The 27698-nt window shown below is 41.8% G+C and overlaps 1 protein-coding gene across 2 annotated transcripts; it reads left to right on the forward strand.

Annotated features, from left to right (window-relative positions):
• Positions 1-13835: 13835 nt before the first annotated feature.
• On the forward strand, positions 13836-27596 carry LOC123085912 (erlin-2-B). Of its 2 annotated transcripts, none has more exons than XM_044507619.1 (9): positions 13836-14122; positions 24142-24244; positions 24323-24390; positions 24612-24671; positions 24768-24926; positions 25358-25505; positions 26795-27008; positions 27090-27198; positions 27279-27596. In XM_044507619.1, the coding sequence occupies exons 1-9, from the start codon at positions 13964-13966 to the stop codon at positions 27357-27359; spliced, it is 1101 nt and encodes a 366-aa protein (XP_044363554.1). In that variant the 5' UTR covers positions 13836-13963; the 3' UTR covers positions 27360-27596. The 2 variants fall into 2 exon arrangements, 1 of the variants encoding a protein (XP_044363554.1); XR_006440134.1 differs by having other exon boundaries at positions 13842-14122; positions 25358-25504; positions 26784-27008.
• The last annotated feature ends 102 nt before the right edge of the window (positions 27597-27698 follow it).

A 27698-nucleotide genomic window follows, 5' to 3' on the forward strand; every position in this document is an offset into this window, starting at 1 on the left:
GACCATCACGGTTACACACGCGGTTGATGTATTTTAATTAAGATCAACTTCATGTTTTCTACAACCGGACATTAACAAATTACCATCTGCTCATAACCGCGGGCATGGCTTTCGAAAGTTCAAATCCCTGTAGGGGTGTACCAACTTAGCCCATCACAAGCTCTCATGGTCAACGAAGGATATTCCTTCTAGCGAGAAGACCCGATGAGGCTCGGAATCCCGGTTACAAGACATTTTGACAGGTAAAACAAGACCAGCAAGACCGCCCGATGCGCCAACATCCTGATAGGAGCTGCACATATCTCGTTCTCAGGGCAACACCGGATGAGCACTCCGTACAACTAAAACCAGCCCTCAAGTTTCCCCGAGGTGGCGCTGCAAAGGACTCTAGTTCGGACCAACACTTAGACAAGCACTGGCCCGGGGGGTTAAAATAAAGATGACCCTCGGGATGCGTGACTCCCATGGGAAAAAGGCTAGGTGGCGAATGGTAAAACCAAGGTTGGGCCTTGCCGGAGGAGTTTTATTCAAGGCGAACTATCAAGGGGTTCTCATTATAACCCAACCGCGTAAGGAACGCAAAATCCGGGAACATAACACCGATATGATGGAAACTAGGGCGGCAAGAGTGGAACAAAACACCAGGCATAAGGCCGAGCCTTCCACCCTTTACCAAGTATATAGATGCATTAATTAAATAAGAGATATTGTGATATGCCAAAAAAATATCCATGTTCCAACATGGAACAAGCTCCAATCTTCACCTGCAACTAACAACACTATAAGAGGGGCTGAGCAAAGCGGTAACATAGCCAAACAACGGTTTGCTAGGACAAGGTGGGTTAGAGGCTTGGCTCAACAATATGGGAGGCATGATAAGCAAGTGGTAGGTATCGCAGCATAGGCATAGCAAAAGAGCGAGCAACTAGCAAGCAAAGATAGAAGTGATTTCGAGGGTATGGTCATCTTGCCTGAGATCCCGCAAGGAAGAAGAACGAGTCCATGAAGAAGAAAAACAGACATAGTCGAACGGGTCCTCTCAAATGCGACGTTACCGGAACCAACCCGAAGAAGCAACACCGGAAAGAAGCACACAACATAGTAAACAAACCACACACGAACATGGTATGATATGCGGGACGCGGTATGTGATGCATATGCATGATTTGCAAAGGAATGATTGAACCTGGCCTCAACTTGGAAAGCAAAGAGTGCCACTGGAAAGGTGAGGTGATTTCGGTTGAAATCGATATCAAGATCACCAGAATCGGATGCACGGTTTGGAAATGGCAAGCAAAACAAATATGGCACCGTTCTACGATAAACAGCAAGTATCCATCTAAATGCAACAAGTTAAATATGCTACAGCACTCAAACATGGCAACAAAATACATGGCAGGGATTCACTCAAGATGCTTAGCAAAAGATGAACACTGAGCTACGGCTAATTCACTCACTATCAGGTTCAAACAAGCATGGCAAAAGAGCAAATGATAACAGGTTACAGAGTTAGTGAAATTAACACAAGTCTGGAATTTATCATCAGGAAGCACACTTTAGAGCATGAAAACTACCTGCTACATGAACTTAACATCGCAAAGCAAGGCATGGCATGAAGCTACTCAAAGCACTTAACAAAAGTCCCTTAGTGACCTTGAGCCAAAAGGGATCAGAAAATACAATTGCAAGCATGTGAACATGGCAAAAACATAAACAGATTCAGACTTAGTGAAAAACTGAAGCATGCAAATCAGTTAACGAGTAGGCATGTTTACGAGCTCGATGCACTCACTACAAAGCATGACATGACAAAATAAGCATACATCCTTCAAGAAGACATGGCATAGAAGCTAGACATGGCAAGAACAACAACATAGCATGCACGGATCAATAGCAACATCCTCGGCAAAATCATTAAACATGTCAACAATCTACCAGGATTCACGATATAACAAAAGTAGAGCTCGAATGACTCAACCTAGGTTGCTCCATAAATGCAAACAAAGACATGGATGGTAGAGCACCACAATGTTAACAAAACATCCTTACTGAACATCCTCAAAAGAGACATGGATCAGTAGGAAACAACATGAACATATGGCATAACGACAAAATCAGGACAAGGACTTGGTGAAATTCTAAGTCCCTGAAATCAGCGTTACCGATTACGCTACTTTGCAAGCTTGTCCTAGTCACCACAAATATCACAAAAATACATGGCAAGCACCACTGTAAAGATGGCATGGCATATAACAAAATACATGTAGAGCTCAGGGTCATATCATGCACACATTAATCATGGCAAAAATGACAAAATGCCATTTGCTAAAATAGATCTGACAAATTCACCACATAGCCCTCTTCCAACAGCATTTCAGGCACTAAGATGAGCTCAAATGAAAATGATGCAGTGAAATGAAATGATGTACTCGTCGAGACGAACATTTTGATATGCTACACGTGCGAATCGAAGCAACGGGTGATGAGTTATGATGCGATGAAAAGGCAAAATAATTAGCAGGATCTGGGACTTAGTGAAAAAAAACATGGGCGCGGGATAGCTACAGGACGCACTGAGCGGAGGATAGGGGAGTCTCGCTCACCCTAAGTCATGGGCCAGATCTGGAGAGGAAGCAGGCGGGCCGGGTGGATCTGGGCTGGAACTGGCCTGCGCGCCCACGCGGAGGGTCAACGAGACCGCCGTCTCCCTCGATCCCGATCGGATCGGGGAGGCAGGGGCGACGACGACGGTTCCCACCGGTGAGGCGAGGCGGCGAAGGAGGGGGCCGTGCCGACGAGGGGCCGAGGCAACGGGCACGGAAGTAGAGGCGCAGTGGCCGGCGTGATCCGGCGACTTGCCGACTGGCGATGGGACGTCGAGGAGGCCGAGGAGCTCCTGCTCCGGCGAGGAAGAATGGCGGCGGGCCGGCGCAGTGACGAACGCCGGCGAGTTCGGTGGTGAGTGCGGTGGTCGACGTCGGGCAAAGGGCGATAGCGGGGCGCCGAAGAGACAACAGACGGGCGGCGGTGGCGACCGGGCCTGTGCGGGCCCGCGATGGGCTCCACAGGCCAGCGCGGTGGAGGAGAGTGGCGGCGACAGGTGGCGCAAGGGGAGTGGTCGAGCGGGGCGGCGGCACTGACGTGGCATGCTCCGATTGGTCAGAGTGAGGTGGCTGGGGCGACGGACATGTCCGGCCGGTGGTGGGAATTTTGTCCGGCGGCGTGAGGAGCGGGGCTAGGGTTTCATCTCCATGAAAATTCCGGGAGGGTCACATATTTATAGGTAGAGGGAGCTAGGAGAGTCCAAATAAGGTGCAGTTTTCGGCCACGCGATCGTGATCGAACGACCGAGATAATGGAGGGGGTTTAGGTGGGTTTTGGGCCACTTTGGAGGGGTGTTGGGCTGCAACACACACGAGGCCTTTTCGGTCCCTCGGTTAACCGTTGGAGTATCAAACGAAGTCCAAATGGCACGAAAATTGACAGGCGGTCTATCGGTAGTAAACCAAGGCCACATGACAAGTCTCGGTCCAATCCGAAGACGTTTAACACCCGCACACGAAAAGAGGTAGAAAGGGACACCGGATGACATAGGAGCGCCGGATTGCAAAACGGACAACGGGGAAAATGCTCGGATGCATGAGACGAACATGTATGCAAATGAAATGCACATGATGACATGATATGCAATGCATGACACGCAAGCAATGACAAGGCAACAACAGCGAAAAACTAGAGGACACCTGGCACATCGGTCTCGGGGTGTTACACCGTTAGAGGCCCTCGCTGGTACGCCATCCTCCCTCTTTGTTGTCTGCTAGCAGACGTCAAAGCTTCTATGTCGTCTGCTAGTAGATGGCAAAGAGTTGGCTGACGGCAAACACCATCTTTGTTGTATTCTCTTTCTTTGTCGTCAGCTTTCTGTATGCTGATGGCAAAGACCTCCTTTGCCGTCAACTAGCGGACGACAAAGAACTGGCTGACGGCAAAGATCCTGATTCCAGTAGTGCCTTATATTGTAAGAAAATTATTGATGGGACATTTTTGAGGGAAACAAAATAATTAGTGAACAAAAATTCAGCAAACATTTCTTACATAACATTATTTAGGGAACATTATCAACATTATTAGTGAACATTACTTACGGAACATTATTTAGGGGACTTTTTCAAATTTTTGGAAAATCCTAAGAACAATTCTTTGACAACAATTTTCACGGAACTTTTTTTACGAAATTCTTTTAAAGTGGACATTATTGAGGGAACATTGTCAACATTGTTAGGGGAAACAATAATTAGTGAACATTTCCTAAAGAACATTATTTTAACGGAACAATTTTTCTGCATCAGTTATTTAGGAACAATAATGCTTATTGAGGGAACATTATTGATGGATTGAGGGAAACAATAAAATAGTGAAGAATGATTCAGTTAGGGGAAACAAATAACTAAGAACATTTATTTTACAACAATTTTCATGAAACATTTTTTTGGAAACTATTTTCAAGTAGACATTATTGAGGGTTGCAACATTATTTGCGGGAAACAAACATAATTAGTGAAGAAAACATCTTGTTAGAACTTCTAATGCCAAATTCATGGCTGAGGTAAGAATAATTCATATTGAGGGAACATTATTGATGGGACATTATTTAGGAAACAAAATAATTAGTGAACAAAAATTTAGCAAACAATGGAACATTAGGGACTTTTTTATTTTTTGGGGAAATCCTGAGAACAATTCTTTGACAACAATTTTGATGGAACATTTTTTACGAAACTCTTTTGAAGTGGTCATTATTGAGAGAACATTGTCAACATTGTTAGGGGAAACAATAATTAGTGAACCGTATTCAATGAACATTTCCTAACAAACATAATTTAGGAAACATTACTTACAGAATAGTTTTTGATAAACAAATTTAACGAAACAATTGTTCTGCATCAGTTATTTAGGGAACAAAGATCCTTACTGAGGGAACATTATTGATGGAACATTGTTGAGGGAAACAATAAAATAGTGAACAAAAATTCTGTTAGGGGAAACAAAAATCTAAGAACATTTATTTTACAACAATTTTAATGGAACATTTTTTTGAAACTATTTACAAGTTGACAATATTGAGGGAACACTATCCTTGCAACATTATTTGCGGCAAACAAAATAAAATAGTGAACAAAATATCTTGTAAGAACTTCTAAGGCCAAATTCATGACTGAGGTAAGAATAATCCTTATCTTGTAAGAACATTATTGATGGGACATTTTTGAGGAAAACAAAATAATTAGTGAACAAAAATTCAGCAAACATTTCTTATAGAACATTATTTAGGGAACGTTATCAACATTATTAGGGAACATTATTTACGGAACATTAATTAGGGGACTTTTTCAATTTTTCTGGGAAATCCTAAGAACAATTCTTTGACAATAATTTTCACGGAACTTTCTTTACGAAACTGTTTTGAACTGGACATTATTGAGGGAACATTGTCAACATTTTTAGGGGAAACAATAATTAGTGAACATTATTCAATGAACATTATTTTACAACATAAACAACTAAGAACATTTATATTACAACAATTTTCACGGAACATTTTTCGAAACTATTTCCAAGTTGACAATATTGAGGGAACACTATCCTTGCAACATTATTTGCGGGAAACAAAATAAATGGTGAACAAAATATCTTGTAAGAACTTCTAAGGCCAAATTCATGGCCGAGGTAAGAATAATTCTTATTGAGGGAACATTATTGATGGGACATTTTTGAGGAAAACAAAATAATTAGTGAACAAAAATTCAGCAAACATTTCTTACCGAACATTATTTAGGGAATGTTATCAACATTATTAGGGAACATTACTTATGGAACATTATTTACGGGACTTTTTCAATTATTTGGGAAATCCTTTTGAAGTAGACATCCTTTTGAAGTAAACAATTCTTTGACAACAATTTTCATGGGACATTTTTTACGTAACTCTTTTGAAGTAGACATTCGTGAGGCATGAAGTAGTAGATGCAAAAGTAGAGAGTATGATACTGAGGCCGTACCTCCTAAATGCCAAATTTCCTAAGAGAATTCCCTGAATGTATGGAACATATTATGTGAAGTTCAATTCTCAAACATCTTACAATATTTTACAAAAAATGTGCATTATTTTCGTACCAAACGAGACGAAAGGCAAGATTGTCATTATATTTACAAAAGCAATAGTGGTCCTTTTCATGAAAATCAATCACACATCTGCTTCAGAAAAAAAATAACAACACATTTCATTGAAAAAATAATCCTTGAAGACACTCATGTTGGTATTGAAAAGCAAAACACCTTTAATTATTCCTCATTGTTATTCTATAGCTAAGTTTCTTTGACTGTATCTCACACAAGAACAGAAAAATAAATTGTATTGGTGACACTATTCTCAGAGTCTCCAACATAAATGTTTTCCACACAAAGAGTGATTTCCACACAAAAGGAAAAAGGGTACTTAAAAGTTTTCCAAGCCATGACACCGGTGAGTTATAAGTAGTTGTGGTGCACATTCAAGTGGAAAATTGGACAGATCAATTCTAGAAACTCAAAGTATTAGCTTTCTGCACACAACTAACGGTGCTTCTTCCTCTTCTTGGTTGAAACATCATCTTGAAGTCCCTTAGTACCTTTTTTGTTGATGTCAGACTTTGCCAGCTTGTAAGCAACAACCTGCCAAAATTGAGGAATAATTTCCTGGGACAAATGAAAATATAAACAACACATTAGCATGGATAAAAACGCGGGGGGAAATGATTTGTGAAAGACAATATAGACCAAGAAAGAGGAAGAGTGATTTGCTGGTGACACACATCATCAAATTCCTTCATGTTCTTCCCATCCGAGATATCCATATACATGATAGCATAGAGACCACAATTGTGGTTGTACAAAAGTATTCATAAAATTCAGCAAAGTAACTTCTTGGGTGAAAGAATGTTAATTGATTATAAGAGTTAAAGACAGAAAAGTGCATGGAGCATAATGATGGTTGCTTTACTCACAGGTTGTTTTGCTGGGGGTAGTCCTCAGGGGAAATGCACTCAAAATTCTCAATATTCTTGTATGTGTATCCAGAAGACTTGAAAATGGTGCCCATGTTGATGATCTATATTAAAAGAAGTACAAGAGTTCAACCAGTGCAGAACTTTTATAAAAAAAAAGAACAGTAGTTCAATTATCTGCGAGGAACTACTGACATACGGATGATGACAAGGTAAAAACTAAAAGTCACAAAAGATTTGATGTTACAAAAGGCACAGGAGTAAAACTAAAAGAGAAGAAAAAAACAGATTTGACGTTAACTTATTGACTTGATTTTGAGGAACAGGACTCCTTGAATCAAAGAAATTGACAGTTTCAAACAGATTGTTAATGCAGAACAAAGTCTAGTGGAATGAATCAACTCTGTGGAAATATAGCTGGATGGCAAACAAAGAAGTAAAATCAATAGAGATGGAGAGAGGATGTGATAATTTAGAGTTTGTTACATTGATAACTGATGTTTACCATATCACGCTTATGTAAGTTCTTGCCACAGTTCATTTTGTTGAATTCTCTTACACAAGACCGGGAGTTGAAATTCTTGGGATCAACAAGTAGCTTCCCCTGCACATCCAATGAAAGAGATAACAACACTAAGAACAGAAGTTGCAAAGAGTGCAACACAGAACAAAAAAGGAAATACTATAGATGAGGAATAGAGAATTATCGTGAAGTAGGAAGTAAAGTAGTATTTCGAAGGTTCCTTACTTTTTGGATCTGGATTTTCATTTTCATAATTGAAAACTTGGACATAAGCATTGAAGACTTCATTGTCAACATTTCCTATTGCCTTCAGTGAATTATAGAAATTATCATACTCGACAATAAAGCCATTGATGTCAATAATGGTTGGACTACATTTTTAAAAATTGAACAGTTAACAAACAGAATGTACAACAAGGAAGATTGTTTCATGCCTATAAAGTAAGATCCTCCTGAAATAACTTACTTTTCATTCTTGAAGAATTTGTTTCCATGGTATTTCTTATAAAACTCCTGAGCATGAGGTTCAACAGTTATCTTTGATATCTTTTCTTGAGGAGATAGAACTTTTGCTTCCCTTTTCTTTCGATTTCTCTTCTCTATAGTGCTGGGACCAGATATATTCAATGCTGCATCAGATGATTTGTGCTCAGGTACCTCAGGTACTACAGGATCTGTCCAATGAACCAATTGCATATAATAAGCTTTGGTATGAAAAACAATGAAGCATGTAAAAAGAAGGTAGGGCATTGCAAAAACTAAAACAACCAAATTGGATGTAAAAACTCAATGCAGTGAAAGAAAACAAAATGAACAGAAGGAAAGAGCAGTTGATTTAAAAAAAGGTGGGAACTACCTTTGGGGACTGCCTTATCAAGTTCTGGGATTATAATACCATCAGCATACTTCATGGCAATTTCAATGCCATCTCCCAGATTGTCATTTGATTGCGAGATCACATTCCTTAGCATAAAGCCATCTTCAGTTAGAATGTTTGACGAAGCAGGCAGTTCTTTACTTGGAGACTGATTCACTAACTGAGCTTGTTTGCTGACAGAAATGGGAGTTTTCTGAATATGGACTGTTGTGGGGTTCACATGCTGAAATTCCATTTCATATGGCTCGCTATTGACGGCATGATCAACACGATCCACTGGTTGCAATACTGACATCAGTGGAGTACAAATTGGCTCAGAAAAGATACTTGAGATCTCAATAAGAGTGTTAACAACAAATTGAGTGCCATCACTTGTTTGACTACAAGAAATATGTTGATCAAGTGTGTTGTCAGTATGAATACCATTGTTCCCAGGTGAAATTTCTTCATTCTGAACAATGTTCATAGCTGAAGGTGCTTGCTCAGTTTCCTATGCTTGTTGAGGAACTGAAACTTGTTCTGGAACTGGAACTGCAATTTCAACTTGGATGTCCTTGCTGGTGTGCCTTAAGGTAACATTAGGAGTAGGACTGACTTCTACATGATCTTGGAATAAAGAACCTCTAATTGGCTCACTGTTTATTTGGACTGGGAGATGGTTGGTGTTCAATGGTTCACTGTGATTATTCATGTTGCTGTGTGCTGAAGAAGAACAACAGGATTCGTGGTTGAAGTGCCAAGACTGTTTACTTGGCTGTTTGTATTTGGCTAAAGAGACATCGGAGCTGCTTTGAGATCTAAAAACATATTCTGCACATGATGTTCATGAAGCTTCTTCCAAATTTGATCATGCTTTGCAACAACTTGAGATATTATATTCATAACCTATTAGTTTAGGACAGAAAAGTTACATGTGTATTAGTTCTGCTATGAGACTGAAGTGACAAGACTAAAATCTATTGGTAAACAAAAGGTTAATAATAAGCAGATAAACATAGGAATGAACAAATCATTATCTAGCAAAATCATTATATGTTCAAAGGAAGGAACAAATTATTCATTGAAGTACTCATATGTTGTACTAGGAGCACTTCAACTCATTATATTTTGAGTGCTCATATGTTGCACTAGGAACAGATCATGCATTCAAGTACTCATGTGAGATGTCATTGCTAAACAACGAAATTAGTTAGATTCTGTTCCTTGTGTTTGATTTTAGTCTTGTCAATTGGTGATACTATCTTTTTGGGTCTCGGTTCTTTTCGATCTCAATACAATAGAGAATCGCCTAATTGACAAGGAGGAAATTACTTTTAGCAAAATTCCTATCTCAGTTGAGAGTACGAACACAGTATGTTCATTTTACAAATGCAAAACTCATTAAATTTTTTAGTACTCATGTGTTATACTAGGAATAGATTATGCATTCTGGTTTGTTGCGAACAGACTATAGGTATATAGCAACTGATTTTCTAGTTCTGCTATGAAACTGAAGTGACAAGACTAAAATGTATTGCTAAACAAAAGGTTAATAATAACCAGATAAACATACTTCTGGATTACTGTTCGAAGTAGATGCAACATTTGGGATGTCATTGAAGTTTGGAATGACATTTTCCTCAACGTGATAACTCTGTGGGGCTCTGGACCACTTCTCTTCAGCCAATAAAATTGCACAAGCACCATAAGGTGTCCTAGAAATGTCTTTGAGCTGAAAAGAAAAAACAAAGTCAACAAAGAGTTCTGCATTGTTCTTAAAACAAGACCATGAAACCAAGAAAAATGTCATTCCAAAGAATTAAGAATGAAAACATTTGCTCCTTATTGTTTGAAACTATTTTCTGCAACTTTTGTCCTCAGTTAAACAAATGCCAAAAAAAGGATAGAACAAGCTTACTGGTAAGAATCCCAATGCAAACGACTTCTTTGATCTTGTGTTTAAGTCCACTGTAGCTAGATAGTCAAAGTCGTCATTCTGAATATATGCCATTCTAGGGACTCCATAATTGATATTTCGTTGTTGAGAAGCTTTTGTGAAGTCCACGAAGTCCAGATAGACAATCTAAGAATATTGGGAACCATAAGAGAAGATGAAACAACAAATCAGTGACTATAAATAAAGATTGCATAACTTAACAATACATTTAAAAAAAGAAAAGTAGGGAAAATTATAAAACTTACAACAGCTAAAGGTAAGCATCCACCAACATATATTGAATTGTTCAATGGAGTTTCAGTTCTATTGAATAGATTGGTGCTGAAATTATCATTTTCTTTGTTTAAGTGATCAATGCAAGGTTGAGCCAAATCAAAGGTCTTCAGCTTGCTAATGTCGTGGAGCCCATAAAGAATTTTCCAATTTGAATAATTCCGAGTGGTTGGGCAACAAACATAACTTATGAACAAAAACAAGAAGCTCCGGATGAAACCTTCCTCGGTCTCATCACTCTTCATGATAGTGATGATACCATCAAATTGATTGTTCTTCTGGCCATTACCGAGATACTCGGACCTAAGATGTAACACTCTAGCCACGACAACTGGATCTGTGTTGTCCAGAGGAAAAGGCACAAAACCGGAACGGATACCAAAAATCTGAATTACCATGTATCTTCTTAGATGAATTATTTTATCACCCTTTCTGAAAACTCCAGTCCCATTGCAATTTAAGTGGTTCACAACCCATTTAAGAATTGGAATTGGAACCATTAAGTGAGGATGAATATTCAGAAGATTATCGAGCTCATATTTTGAAACAAATGACTTTTGATTATCACTTAAATAAGAAACTGCCTTATGCCACCTGATGGTAGAAAACATGTGCTTGATGGTACCAGCAGGATATCTGTAAAGTCTAGGCATGTTTAGAGTTGAGGGAGACCTGCAGAATAAATAAAAAAAGTAAGGCGGTGAAACAAAGACTAATTAAACACACATAAGAAAGTATGACAATTAAAAACATGTAAACACATTTGAAAAATAATAAAAAGAGCAAAAACAGATGAAAATAACAAAAAACTATCAAAATAAAAAGTGCCATATCTTGCATTACTGGGTTAACATCATATATGAAAAACTACAATCACATCCTATATGAATAAATATCACATCACCTAATAACACTCGTCTAAAATAACAAAACTAGCACGAGAACCATGCATATGTGAAAAAAAGTAGCACATAGAAGTTATTCTCAAACTGTGGTTAAAACATATCTTATTCATATCTTATTCATGGTTTATTGTAAAAAAGAAAAGAAGAGTGATTCTCCAATCAAATATAAAACAATGAATTAATAGGTATCAATGTATAAAAAAATTTCACAAGTTCAACAACCTCGAAAACAACAAGCACTCTTACCCCGGGAATGCATTAATATTATTATCCATTCCTTATTCAATTCCTCATAACATCACTCGTGCAAAAAGAAAGGGCACAATAAAAATAGCCAATGTATGACATATAACTTCAGAATAAACAACAATAAAAGTAGCCACTGACCGTTGGTTCCACCTATTCCTACCGCTCGCGTTTGTTTCCTTTCCCCACACCCCACGCGCCGGAACCCCAAAAGTCACTTTTCCCACTCACCAGGCCAGACTAGGCTAGGGTTTTGTGGATGCACCCTAACACGGCAAAACATATGAACAACAAAGAACCATGATGCTACTACAAAATTCGGAAAAACACAGAGAAGAACTTTTGCACCATGCTACACAAACCACCCTATCATTATCAACAAAACAAACAAAAAATCCCAAGGCCAAGTGCCAGAACACACAACCCCCTAACAACATCATGCTGAAATCATACCTTGAATCCAAATCTCTGAATACAGCCCCCTAACATCATCATGCTGAATCATACCCTAAATCCAGATCTCTTAACACAACCCCCTTGTCTAATCTCCAAAACATCCAAAGCACCACCACTACGACCAACCCCCCCTACAAAACCCTAGCAACATTGGACCAACGCTAAATGGAACAAAAATGGCTAGATCGCGCGGTACCACACAGAGAAGAAGGAACAAAACGGGGGGGGGGGGGAATTGGGCGCATTACCTTGTGGATGCCGAGCTTGACGGGGACCTAGGCGACGCCGAGCTTGACGGAACCCTAGCAGACACCGAGCTTGACGGAACCCTAGCCGACGAGACACAGACCACTTGCAAAATAAACACCCAACGCGACGAGGTCAGCCATATCTGATGCAATGGCGCAGATGAATAGGGAGCAGAGAGGTCCGCCGGTTGCTTACGAGGGCGGCAGTCTCTTGCGGAGTAGGATCCCGGCGGAGGAAGCAGATGAAGCAACGACCGCAAACGAAGGAAAAGGGGATCCATGCGAGGGAGGAAGGGAAACTTGGCTTGTCTGTCGACGAACGAGTCGGGCAAGGGAGGAAAGGGGACAGGGAAGAGCAAATAAAAAGGCCGTCCCACTCGAGTCGAGGGGGTGTGCGGCGCCTTGACATTTTGATGCAAAACGCGCCAAATAGGATTTTCCGATAATTCCCATGCCCACGTGTCTAGGGTTACACTGCGCGGGCCTGACTCCATAAAAACGATCTATTTGAGCGTTTTTCTAGATGCAGGCCCAGAGATGCTTTAATCTTCGTGCTATGTAGTCTCAACATTGAATACGAGTAACCAAACACACCTTATTTTTCCACGCGGGGCTGACTCACCTATATGCAGGTACCAAACGTGTCTCGAGTATACCTGGCCATGGGAAGCCCGGCCCGGTCAGCCCGACCCGACCCGGCCCGAAAAAGCCCGACCCTGCCCGGCCCGACGCTGCTCCCGGGCCGGGCTTGGGCCTAGATTTTGAGCCCGATGACCGGGCCGGGCCGGGCCCGTCGTTTTTGCACTTTTCTAAAGGTCGGGCCGGGCCGACCTGGAGCCCGACGGGCTTTGACGTGTTCGGGCTGGGCTCGGGCTCAGAAAACAGGCCCGATGGCCGGGCCGGGCCGGGCCCGGGCCTGGGTTTTTTGCGTCAGGCTTGGCTAGGCCCGGCCCGGCCCGAGGTATGGCCAGGTATAGAGGGTGCTTGGATACGTTTTAGTCCCATGACTAAAAGTAGTGGGACTAAAACTTGCTAGCCTCACCTATGCTTGGATCCAAATACTAAAGAGACTAAAATCAAGTTATTAAGCATTTATTATCCTCCAAACCCTCCAATCAAGAACTCATGTGTGTTAAAGAAGAGACATTAAATGAGGAGAGAGAGGGCTAATACATATTTTAGTAGGTTTTCTATGACTAATTTTTTTTAGTTTTAAGACTAATCCTAACTTCTCTTTAGTCAGGAGTGCTTGGAATTTTAGCCTCCTATCAAGTACCCTCATAGTCCCGAGGAGTTTGCGCACCTCCCCGTACCTGCGTACCCATGCGAAAGACCAGCACGTTACAATCGCACAACTTCCAAGTTCCAACTTTGGTTCCTTCTTCGTTCCTCATGCCCTGTTTGCCTATCGCCGAGCCCAGAACCCTAATCTGAGATCGCGAACCATCCTCTCCCGATGTCAGACGTCACCGCCGAGTCCACGCCGCGCCAGCGCCTGCCTACGCCGTCGCCATCACTATCCCAGCAGCAGTCTCGCGGTCGTCAGCCGCCCCCTCCCGGCTCCGACCCCCTCGCTCTCGGCGTCGTCATCTTCATCGCCGTCTGCTTCCTCCTGGTGACCCACAAGTCCTCCCCGCTTTCCTTAAACATATCTGATGGTAGAGTGGATTAATGTTCAGTCGCGGTGTGTGTGTATTTGTGTGTGCGCGCGCACTGGGGTTTTGGACTTCTGGTAAGTATGTGTTGGTCCGGTCCTTCCTTGCGAGGTTTGGCTGGTTGGGCATCGGTAGGTTGCTATTTTGTTGCGGGTTTAGGTTTAGTATAGTACATTAGGTCTGCTGGTGCCGACTTGGTTCCCTTGTGGGTCTTGTGGGCTGATGATACTGTGTAAAAAATGATTTGACGTTTGTGCTGGATGTAAGGGATTGGATTTGGTACATATGCGATGCTTATATAGAATCCTATAACCCGTTTGCTAAGACAGTTGGATGTTTGTTCGTCTTGTTTGGAGATTGCTGATTGTTAGAGCAGCTTTCTAAATTTTATTTCACCATGTAAGCTGGTAGGTATGCAATTAAAAGAGTGAAATGTTGTTCATTTTCTCCTCTTCCCTCCCCTGTTGCTGTTGCTTCTGTAAGATACACATGTTCTTCCTTTTTTTATGTGATATATATGAGAGGATTACAAGTACTAAAGACAGTTCCGTTTGCTTACTATTGGGTTTACCAACCATTCGATCAACTAGTCACATTGAACAATTGCACCATCCTTCTTCTAATGTCCTAACAACATGAGTGACACTCAGTCTTAGTACACGGGGGTAGCTAGATTGTTACATCTCTTTCTAAGCAGATTATAGCCTTAGGGTTATATTCCCTAATCAGTTGCTAATCATTTAATGTGGAAGAAACCTGTTTAGCTATTCTAGTTTTGAACGCTAAAACAATTCTCTTGATCATCTATGTCGCTCTAAGCACCTTTCTTCTACTCAATACAAAATTTATTTGAGGGATAGTTGGTAGGTCGCTAATGCAAAACCTAAGTCAGCTATGGAGTTCATTGCAGATTGTACAACCATAAGGTAGTGTATCTTGTGAAACTTCAAATTGGTGTGAAGTCCGTTAAAATCATGCATATAAGTCTTTGGAAGTTCCAAATAATAATGAGACATAGGGCTACATCCCTGCAAAGTTTTTGGATTTGACCGAACTGCGGTCACTAGACACATGAAAGACAAATAATCACTGAATTGTGTTTCCACTATTTGGCGAAGTATTGCCTTTTCGGTATCTGGCAGACTGATTGATTTGTATCTGACATAGAAAATACCACCTCCAACATTTGCCATTTTCTTTCAGATTGTTTAGAAACCTCTTGGTTAATCGAAAACGAGGATTTCCAGCAAACACTCATTATCACATGATATTTTGACAAGGGTGTATATAGAGTTAATACTTTTTCTAATTAAACTTTAATTTGTCCAACACATAAACAACAACAACAACAACAACAACAACAACAACAACAACAACAACAACAACAACAACAACAACAACAACAACAACAACAACAACAACAACAACAACAACAACAACAACAACAACAACAACAACAACAACAACAACAACAACAACAACAACAACAACAACAACAACAACAACAACAACAACAACAACAACAACAACAACAACAACAACAACAACAACAACAACAACAACAACAACAACAACAACAACAACAACAACAACAACAACAACAACAACACAACAACAACAACAACAACAACAACAACAACAACAACAACAACAACAACAACAACAACAACAACAACAACAACAACAACAACACAACAACAACAACAACAACAACAACAACAACAACAACAACAACAACAACAACAACAACAACAACAACAACAACAACAACAACAACAACAACAACAACAACAACAACAACAACAACAACAACAACAACAACAACAACAACAACAACAACAACAACAACAACAACAACAACAACAACAACAACAACAACAACAACAACAACAACAACAACAACAACAACAACAACAACAACAACAACAACAACAACAACAACAACAACAACAACAACAACAACAACAACAACAACAACAACAACAACAACAACAACAACAACAACAACAACAACAACAACAACAACAACAACAACAACAACAACAACAACAACAACAACAACAACAACAACAACAACAACAACAACAACAACAACAACAACAACAACAACAACAACAACAACAACAACAACAACAACAACAACAACAACAACAACAACAACAACAACAACAACAACAACAACAACAACAACAACAACAACAACAACAACAACAACAACAACAACAACAACAACAACAACAACAACAACAACAACAACAACAACAACAACAACAACAACAACAACAACAACAACAACAACAACAACAACAACAACAACAACAACAACAACAACAACAACAACAACAACAACAACAACAACAACAACAACAACAACAACAACAACAACAACAACAACAACAACAACAACACAACAACAACAACAACAACAACAACAACAACAACAACAACAACAACAACAACAACAACAACAACAACAACAACAACAACAACAACAACAACAACAACAACAACAACAACAACAACAACAACAACAACAACAACAACAACAACAACAACAACAACAACAACAACAACAACAACAACAACAACAACAACAACAACAACAACAACACAACAACAACAACAACAACAACAACAACAACAACAACAACAACAACAACAACAACAACAACAACAACAACAACAACAACAACAACAACAACAACAACAACAACAACAACAACAACAACAACAACAACACAACAACAACAACAACAACAACAACAACAACAACAACAACAACAACAACAACAACAACAACAACAACAACAACAACAACAACAACAACAACAACAACAACAACAACAACAACAACAACAACAACAACAACAACAACAACAACAACAACAACAACAACAACAACAACAACAACAACAACAACAACAACAACAACAACAACAACAACAACAACAACAACAACAACACAACAACAACAACAACAACAACAACAACAACAACAACAACAACAACAACAACAACAACAACAACAACAACAACAACAACAACAACAACAACAACAACAACAACAACAACAACAACAACAACAACAACAACAACAACAACAACAACAACTTGCTTTGCGGCCTTCTTCGCCATCTTGTACTTCTCTATGTTGTCTACACTCCTATCCAGGTATAGGTGTCTGAAACAATCTTTCTTATCCTTAAGCGCCTTCTGGACATCATCGTTCCACCACCAGGTGCCCTTAGCTTCGCTTCTCCTTCCCCTGGACACTCCAAACTCCTCTGAGGCCACCTTATGAATGCATGTCGCCATCTTCATCCACACATTGTTTGCATCCCCTCCTTCCTCCCAAGGGCCCTCCTTAATGACCCTCTCCTTGAATGCTTGAGCTACCTCCCCCTACTTCGTTCTAGCAACACTCTCTCCAGGTTTCAACTTATAATCTAGGCACGCACGCCTATTTTCTCTTCTCGAGAGGATGAAATCAATCTGGCTAGAGTGCTGACCACTACTAAAAGTCACCAGATGTGATTCTCTCTTTTTGAAGAGGGTGTTAGCTACGATCATGTCGTAGGCTAGAGCAAAGCTTAAGACATCTCCTTGATTCTTGATGCCATAGCCAAAGCCCCCATGCACTCCTTCAAAACCTGTGTTAGATGTACCCACGTGGCCATTGAGGTCTCCTCCTATGCAGAGCTTCTCACCAATCGGTACACTCCTAACTATGTCCTCCAGGCCTTCCCAGAACTCCCCCTCGGTGTTCTCATTGTGGTCTTCTGGCGGGGCATACACGCTGATAACATGGAGAACTAAGTCCCCTACTACCTGCTTGACCAGGATAATCCGGTCACCACGTCTCTCGACGTCTACCACTCCATACTTGAGTCTCTTGTTGATCAAGATGCCTATGCCATTTCTGTTTGCAGCCGTCCCTGTGTACCACAGCTTGAAGCCGGCATCCTCCACCTCCTTCGACTTCTGTCCCCTCCATTTGGTTTCTTGGACGCAAAGGCTATCAACACCTCTCCTCACCGCTGCATCAACTATCTCCCGAAGCTTTCCTATTCAGAGACCCTACGTTTCAGCTACCTAAGCGGATCCTCTTAGGCTCGGCCAGCTTCCTTACTCTTCGCACTCGTCGAGTCAAATGCGGAGACCCTTGCTGATTTTCCACTACATCTGGGCGCCGATGTAGCGCGCCACTAAGGATGCGAAGAACAAATCCTCGCTCACTTCCCACCGTATCCAGATCAAGATACGGCGCACTATCGAGGGGGGGGGGGTGACGGCCCGACCCTTGCCCATCAGACACCACACCTGGGTTCCGATGTGGCGCGTCGCTAAGAGGGTCGCCCCAACGAAAATCTTTTGGGTTTCATCTCTACAAGAGTGGCTGAGTTTTTACGTTGGCTCGCCAAGCCTATCACAACCCTCGTCCTTTACCCGGGCTTGGGACCGGCTATGTTGGGACAACATAGGTGGAGTTTAATTTGTCCAACACATACACTCACTAAATTTTATGTCTTGCCACTATCAATGACATTGGTTGTGAAATTTATGCTATTTTGATTGAGGAATATTGTAATGGAAAGCATTCTTTTCCTATTGGAATTGACAACTGTTGACTTAAATTGACAGTAAATAATCGAAAAGTTGCAAGGTCCGTAATTTGGTGAAAATATTTGGATAAAAGTCAATTTCACCGCTGAGTAAGTAAAAGTGTTGTTTTTGAAGAACTTGCGCACTGAAGTTGCTTACATCCATAGCTTTACTAGTAAGCTTGCATGTCAAATTTGCAGCGCCCAGAAAGTTATTTGAGGTAGGTATTTTCTGCTTGCTGCAAAAAGGTTTCCAAGTGCCTAATAGTATTTTGGTACAAAAAGGTGTCAATTAGTTATTTCTTTCCTGAGCTTTTCTAAGGGGCTGTTTGGATATGGGGATTGTGTAGAACTGGATTTCTTAAAACGTGATATCTGGTGTAACCACCTAAAAACTTGTTTGGGTTATCTAACCAAATTGTGGATAAGTATAATCCAGTTCTACAAAAACCTAAGAAAATATTTTTTTAAAAACGCAACTAATAGACATTTTTTGTAAAAACCTGTAAGCGCCACACTGTCAGAGATACAGGGGACGGGGTCCCTCGGATCCATGGCGTGGGCTGAGCTCGGCCCAGCGTGGCCCCGGAGTTGGGTGCTCGGGGCCTATGCACACACGCAGCCCGGGCGTAACGAACCCTTGGGGACTCCACCCGGGCACGCTCGCAGGCTTGCACACCTTCTTGGGAAGACCTCCTCGCTAGTTTTCCGGGCTAGCAGGGGTGTCCTCAGGGTCTTGTGGTTGATTGTATGCAGTGGGGAGGCCCGGCGACTCTACAATGGCCTAAGCTGTAGGCTCATGACAATGACGAAGAAGCACGCCGCACGTCTCTCATACGTTGAAGGCTGTCACTTGTCAATACGTGATGGGACGTCACCCTCTTTGACTTAAGCCACACTTCCATGCGGGCAGGTGGACTGGACGTGCAGCAACATGTCACACACACACGTGCAGCCACACTTCCATGCAGGCAGGTGGACTGGGCGTGCAATAACATGTCACACGCCCATGCGCACATGCACACGTGTGCACACGCACACCTCAGCAAGAATGCACACATAGGACGTATGGTGTTACACCTTCTCGGTGGCCTGAACCTGGATAAACTAAGCCTCCATATCTAAAGTGATTTGAAGTATTTGACCCCTAGCCAAATCTCTAAAACGGGATCTCCCAGATCTTCGGTATTGACGATCACCCGTCGACATCTGGCGCACCAGGTAGGGGGTTGAGGCTTTAGGTCATTTTCGGGCCATCTTCTTTGACCATGTCGGATCACGAGCAGCGGTAGCAGCTGCCGCCTCCGGTCTGCTCAGCCCATCCCAGCCAAGAGGCCCTTTTGGGCGGAGCCAGCGGGTCCCCATCGAAGCTTGCCGCTTTGATCCGCGAGCAAGCTTCTACTAACAGGAACTAGCTATCCCGGCCCTGGCTGGACTTAGGGTAGCTGGCATCGGCGTTGCACGCCGCACACACACTTCTTAGGCATCCTCTCGTGCCTTTGGAGGAAAACATCCCCGTGGGGCTGCGACTTCAGGAGGTGGCTGACTTGGTGGACGCTGACGACTAGGACTCTCACAACGCTTTGAGGCGTGACCATTCGCGCTCCGTGCGGATGGTTGCTTCGCCCCCTCCCGCACTAAGTCACTCACCTACCAAGACAGGAGGGGCGCATGTGGGACCTCATCGTTCGGGCACCACCTTCGTGGCAGCACGCACCAGGGATCTACGTGACGTCGTCCTCGAGATGGGGATGGTTCATGACACTCGGGCAGTCATTCCGAGACAGAAGGAGCGCGTCGAGAGTTGATGAGGACCAGGCCTCCTTGGCCCTGACGGTGGAATCTGTGGAGGAGCCACAACCGCAAGATCTAACCCCTTGCCATACGGTGTGTGTGTGTGTGGGGGGGGGGGGGGGGGGGGGGGGGCGCCAAGCATTCACCTTGGAGCTCCCACACATTGCCTGGCTGGGAAGTTCTGCCCTGACCTGACACAAAAGTATGATGGTCGACCTTGCGGAGTTCCACTAGCTATACAACACTGCCATCTATGCGACCAGGGGCGCCGAGAATGTCATGGCCAACCCCATGGTCATGAAGGGCTTTGCCCGGTCTTGGCTCATGAACCTCCCACCGTGCTTCATGGATTTGTGCAACGACCTTTGGGCCAGTCCGTGGCCAACTTCCAGGGCGCCTTCGTGCTCCCCGCCATGGACTATCCACGCCGTCAAGCAAAAGAAGGGGGAGATGCTACAGAGTTTCATTCAACGTTTCTACTCCGCTGCTAGGTTCGCAACACGATCCCCAAGGTCTCCCCGCATGCCGTCATCTTAGCCACTAAGAAGGCGAAGAAGTGGAAGGCCGAGCTTGTCCTGGCGACAGAACCCCAAGCCGCAGCGGGGCGCGCTGGAGGCCGTCAAGGAGAAGGTCGAAGCCACCGAGGAAGGCGCAGGCAAGTCGTGTCCTCTTCATCGCTCAAGGGGCAAGGCCTTGAGAACTGCCAGGAGGTCCATAACTTCATTGAGGATCATTGTCGGGGGCGTCACGAGGGCGACCGCGATGACCCCAGCGGCCGGAAGCGTGAGGAAGGTCGCGGTGCTCGTGATCATGGAGGAGACCGCGGGCGCGAAGGTCGTGATCAGGAACAACTTTGCCGCAACCGCGACCACGACGATGACAACAACCATAGAGGCCGGGGGGATGATCTCGGCTTTGAGGAGTCAAATGTTGTCGCATAATTGGCATTGCCCGACTAAGGAAGAAGGAACACCGGCACAGGAAGCATGGAGTGACGAGCCTCGCCGCTCCTTTTGTCATTTAAACTCAGTAAGTGGTAGATTGGGGTGGCGCCCCGAGTACCCTGCCTCGCATTAGGGCTCGGGGCCTCTCATGCTTCCTCCTTTTTGGCCTGCCTGGAGTTACGTGGATTAATGTAATAGCTATCTATTTCTCTCCGCTCTGTTTCTGTAGGCATGGAACCACCCCTCTGTATCACTCACTCCCTTTTGAGCAAGGTCTGCCCAGCAGCCTGAGATACATGAGCCGGAGAGCTGCTCCAGAACTCAATGATAGGGTGACTGTTCGGGGCCTGCCCCGCGCCCTAGGGATTAATCGATGAATCAATCTATTAACCGAATTTCTTGGTAACCCATTTATTGGTAGGTTAACTGCGGCCATATCTATATATCCTAGGCTACACAGCAACATGCAATGTAATTAATGGATAAATATGCTACTGTACACCGTAATGTAACAAGGGAGGCAACCTTTTCCTTTTTTTTCCCACAAAGTGGCAACTGACAACATTCTTGTTGTTTGGACTAAGGCAGCAAACAGAGTGAGGTAGTGTGGCTTTGAATGTTCCAGAATCCACTTTGGTATATGTGTTGCCTTGTCCAAACAACAACAATCCGCCTCCAGCTGAGCTAGCTGTGGGCTAGTCGATCCATCTATCAGCTAAACTAGTTGCTGCTGCTACTTTGTGAAGGACGTTGCCGGTGGCTGCTCGGTGAGGGGATGGTGCCCTCGGCTACTCCTCCACGAGTGTGAGGAAAAGGACAACGAGTTAATCGACCCTCTGTCTAACCTAATGCGTGGGTGGCTGTGGGAGAAGTTGGCCCCAAATTGCCTAGGCAGTTAATCGGCCCAGCTGATTATTTGGTCTGACAGCCAATTAATCGGCTTTTCAATCTGATAAATCAGCCCACCTGGTTAATGCCATGAATAGGTGGTTTTCATATCAGCAGGTGGCCAAGACATGGTGAACTGTCCGATATGCCGATTAACTGGCTGATAGTTTGAACAGTGATTAATTATAAGGAGAAGTCTATCTTTGATCTCCTGGTCTATTTGTTAATAAAACCATAAAAGTTTAGGTAGCCCAGTGTGAGAAAGGACTAGTAGTACCTCATTTGTAAGATTATGCCTTATTAATCATAAGGAGAAAGTTCATAAAGTGACAAGGGAATGCCACAAAAGCTACAAGGTAGGTTGGATAGGACATCACTTCGACTTGCGATGTTGTATGGCACAGAATGTTGGCCAACTAAAAGGCAACATGTCCAACAGTTAGGTGTAGCAGAGATGCGCATACTGAGATGATGGATATGTGGCCACACACACGAAAGGATCAGGTCCGGAATGATGATTACATGATAGTTGAGGTAGCACCAATTGAAGAGAAGCTTGTCCAACATCGTCTGAGATGATGTGGACATACAATGCAGGCCCCAGAAGCGGCAGCACATAGCAGAAGATTAAGTCGTGCTGATAATGTCAAGAGAGGTCGGGTTAGACGAAACTTGACATGGAAGGAGTCTGTAAAGAGAGACATGAAGGGCTGGAATATCACCAAAGAACTAGCCATGGACAGGGGTGCATGGAAGTTAGCTATCCACGTTCCAGAACCATGACTAGGTTTCGAGATCTTGTGGATTTCAACTCTAGCCTACCCCAACTTGTTTGGGATTGAAAGGCTTTGTTGTTGTTGTAGAAAGTCAATAAAGTCAAAAGTATGCCTTTCTTTAATAGAAATAGATGATACTTTGTTATAATGAGATAGAAAGCATGAATCTATTATATTTACTTTGTAAATGCATAGTTTGAAGAAGTAATAGTCACACATTTGATGAGAACTGATACATACAGAGAAAATAATAGGATCAGCTAAATTTGAACTTCACTTGCAGACCTTAGTGAAAGAGAATCTAAAGATGGTATTGCACTGCAACTTGCTTACTGTGCCTTGCCCTAAAATGGCAATATTACAAATGTGACCTCCGAGGTGAGGAATCAAGGCAACAGAGGAAGAGGCCACTTTCTGTTGTCGTTCCCTTTTCATCAGGGTCCAGTGGAGTTATAAAACAGTAATAATCACTCAAATATTTTGCTACCCTTGCTAAGCAATGTCGAATACTCGGTCCGTCCGGAATTAGTTGATGCTCAAACGAATGTATCTAGCACTACATCCGTTTGAGCATCAACTAATTCCGGACGGAGAAAGTATTTATCTGTTTTTGAGATAAATTATCAAAAGCTTGAACAGATGCACTTTCGTTATGTATTTCAATACCCTAGTTTACAAGTACAGAACGACATTAAGAGGACTGATCGTAAAACAGCAATTTCCCTTATGATGTTTCACCAGCTTTACATAAATGTTGTCTCCTGCCTGTTCATGTTTATTTAAATGTGCTATTCTTATGTAGTATATGCTTAGCTCATTGTTTTATCAAGTAGGCAATTTAGGATGTGTATTGGTTTATATAAACTAAGAAGAAAGGGATATTGATATCTGCATAGTAGATAAATTATTTCTCTTATTTAAGCGTTCTATTTGGAGCTTACTGTTAAATAGCTCATGTATTGGTTAATATTTGCAGGTTTCAATCTCAGCTCCATCAAGCATTTTACATCAAGTTCCTGAAGGACATGTTGGGGTATACTGGAGAGGAGGTGCTCTTTTGAAAACCATTACTACTCCAGGTACTTTTTTCCCCAAGTGTTTCTTTTCTTTTCTTTTTTGTCTGAGTGTCTCTTTGCTTATTTCGTCTCTGTTGCTAGGTTATCACCTGAAGCTGCCTTTCATCACCCAGTTTGAGCCAATACAGGTTACACTCCAAACAGACCAGGCAAGTGAATGTCCCTCTTTTGCCTTCATTTATGAAGCTATGGCTTCACTACAATCTTATCTTAGTTAGTTTACCTTTCTTTTTCAATCAATTGTTGTTAATTTACTGATCATGTCTGCTTATTTCAAACTTTTGAGGTACCAACTGAAAGAGTGGCGTATTTCTTTGCCAGTTGAGTTTGTGATACAAATATGTTTATGCGTCTTATTTTGCTAAACCAGGTCAAAGGTATTCCTTGTGGAACGAAAGGCGGTGTCATGATCAGCTTTGACAAGATAGAGGTATTAGTAATATCGTTTCTATTATAAGTTATAACTCTGCTCTACAAAGTTTATTTGCTTGTTTCTGTTTTGGTTAATCCACTGGTTGATCTGTAGGTTGTCAATCGTCTCAATAAAGACTTTGTTTATGACACCCTGCTCAATTATGGTGTGCATTATGATAAGACATGGATATATGACAAAATTCATCACGAGATAAACCAGTTCTGCAGTGCTCATACTTTGCAGCAAGTTTACATTGACATGTTCGATCAGGTTGGTAAATCCTTTTCATCTAATCCACTTTTGGTTCTTTCTTGCATGGCAAAATGTGCAGTGAAAATTCAAATGGGTGAAAACTCACTGTAAAGCATATGCAGAACTCTTTGGTGTGAAATGATTATGAGATGTAGGTGCATGTTATATTCTACATTTCTGCAACCTTCTGAAACACACCAGTGAGACACAAGAAGACAATTAATTACTGATATAGTGGTTCCACTATTCGGCTAAGTATCCTTGAAATTTGTATAGATATAGAAAATATTCTCCCAATACATAGTATTCTTTTGAGAATATTTTGAAATCTATGAGTTCAATAGCGAATTAACATTTTTCACCTGATATTTTCCCTTCTTACATTTAGCTGTCCAATATATTAACCTTATACCTTTATCACTGGTTCACCTGTCCTGCCAAAATGTCAGATTGATGAGACCATGAAAGAAGCTATCCAAAGGGACTGCACGCGCTATGCTCCTGGAATTGAGATTATCAGTGTTCGTGTTACAAAGCCAAACATACCTGTTAGTATTAGGAGAAATTTTGAACTTATGGAGGAGGAGCGTACAAAGGTATATGCACTTCATGTGACCAAATCATCTGACACTTGTGTCCATGCGAAGTTTATATTTATACAATGCTCAGTTCTTGAGATGCTATTGTTTGTGCAGCATACATATCATGCATTAAACCTTGTTCAATAAGCTATTGTGGCTAACAAAGTTAGAACACCTAGTTAATTGCTCTGATTGATTTTTCAAAGTCATCCCGATTGACAATGGATTGTTCATGTTGCATATAACTGTGTAGTAATAGAAATTACAACTATTTTACTTTGTAAACTAAAATTTTGCAACTTCACAAGCTGCTTTATGAATGCACATATTCCTAGTATTAGTAGGGCTTGTTATCAATGTTTTAAGTTCTGACCCCTATCTCATTCCGTCATGAAAAGGCAGTAATGTTTTATTAGATCATCGAGCCTTTTTCAAGTCTCGACCAACAGGCACTAGCACCCATGGCATTTTTAGCAAGACAACCACGAGCACACTGGGTGCGCACCGCGCCTCTAACCAACCAATTGTCGCTAGGTTCTCCCTCACCGAGCTTTTTTCCAAATCATGATACAGAAATATATCTGGGACAGCAGCAACTTTGAGTCCTGGGACGGTCTAGAGGGGTTCCCATGGCACCCCCTCCAAAATTCAAAACAATTTATACCATATACTTTACCTAATAGTAGATGTCTACAACATAAAGCCTATTTTGGGGCTATTGGTTGGAATTGTGATGATCATTACACTAAATTATACTATTCCTAGTGTAATTTTCACAAATTTTGAACATATGTAGTGAAGTTATGTTCATACATTGTACTTGTGAACTGTGGCACCCCCATTGCTAAAGATCCTAGATCAGTTAATTATTAGTCCCTCCGTTGGAAATTATAAGGTGTAGTAGTTTATTGAAAAGTCAAAGGTTTTCTATTTTGACCAAGTTTATAGCAAAATATATCAACACCTACAATTTTACATAAATAAAAATGAAAATATATTTCATGATGAATCTAATGATAATGATATGGTTTCGAAGACATTGATATTTTTCTCCATAAACTTGGTCAAAGTTAGAGAAGATTGACTAGTTAAAAAATCAGTACACCTTATATTTTGGATCAGAGGGAGTATATGTTTTTTCTGATATAGGCATGACTCTTGCTTGCAGGAATGGTTACTTATGTTGATTTAATGTTACAGGTTCTAATATGATGATGACAAATCCCTGTTTGTGTAACTATTAACGTCTGGAGAATGTTTTCTCTATACTTATCTTTTGTTTACTTATATATAGTATCTTTAATCCGCTAATTGCCATCGAAAGGCAAAAGGTGGCAGAAAAGGAGGCAGAAACTCAGAAGAAGATCGCATTATCTGAAGCAGAAAAGAATGCACTAGTGAGCAAGATCCTCATGCAGCAGATGCTAACGGAAAAGGACAGTTCCAAAAGGCAGCAGCAGATTGATAATGAAATGTTTCTTGCCCGAGAGAGAGCCCTTGCAGATGCAAACTATTACAGGCATGACAAGCATTATTGTTTCTTCATTTATCCTGCTTGTGCATGCTTGTTAACTTGCTGCATTTGGTCTGGTCTGTCTAGGATTACGAAGGAAGCAGAGGCTAACAAACTAAAACTTACACCTGAGTATCTTGAGCTGAGGTTTATTGAATCAATTGCCAATAACACAAAGATTTTCTTTGGTGAAAAGGTACTCAAATCGTTGCACACATCATCTTCTTTTATATATTTGGTGAGCCCTGGACTGAGCGATCAGCTATTCTTCTGCAGATTCCGAACATGATCATGGATCAAAGGTTGATTCGAAATCACCTTGATTCTGCTCCGAGCAAGGACCAGTTAGAAATATAGTATCATCTCTTGTAAATTTGAAGGAATGATGGTTGTTTTGTAATCCTGTATGGAGGTTTGGATTTCCTTGAAGCCCTTCGGCGCATGAGGATCAAAAAAGGATGTAATAGTAGGACCCCTTTTGAATTGCCTTGACGTTGCTTTCAAGCAAGGACCGTTTAGCCTTGTGGAATACTTGTAGTTGAACGATATGCACGCCCTTTTGACCTGCAAAGAAAAGAAATGCAGAGCTCATAACTGTAATGTGTTGCAACTGGTTGTGATTTGTTAGGACTTACTTAACATGCTAGTGCTATTACTGAAGAGCTATAGATGCGGTTCACGGAATTGGAAGTATGA

The sequence above is a fragment of the Triticum aestivum genome, chromosome 4A (assembly GCF_018294505.1).
Source record: "Triticum aestivum cultivar Chinese Spring chromosome 4A, IWGSC CS RefSeq v2.1, whole genome shotgun sequence".
Lineage (NCBI taxonomy): Eukaryota > Viridiplantae > Streptophyta > Magnoliopsida > Poales > Poaceae > Triticum > Triticum aestivum.

What these genes read in the sequence shown, in the direction of transcription:
- LOC123085912 (XM_044507619.1), top strand. Translation starts at nt 13,964, where the DNA reads ATGTCAGACGTCACCGCCGAGTCCACGCCGCGCCAGCGCCTGCCTACG. An exon ending in GGAGGAGGAGCGTACAAAGG is followed by an intron (nt 25,506 to 26,794) that starts TATATGCACTTC and finishes GTATCTTTAATC; the next exon opens with CGCTAATTGCCATCGAAAGG. An exon ending in GCAGATGCAAACTATTACAG is followed by an intron (nt 27,009 to 27,089) that starts GCATGACAAGCA and finishes TGGTCTGTCTAG; the next exon opens with GATTACGAAGGAAGCAGAGG.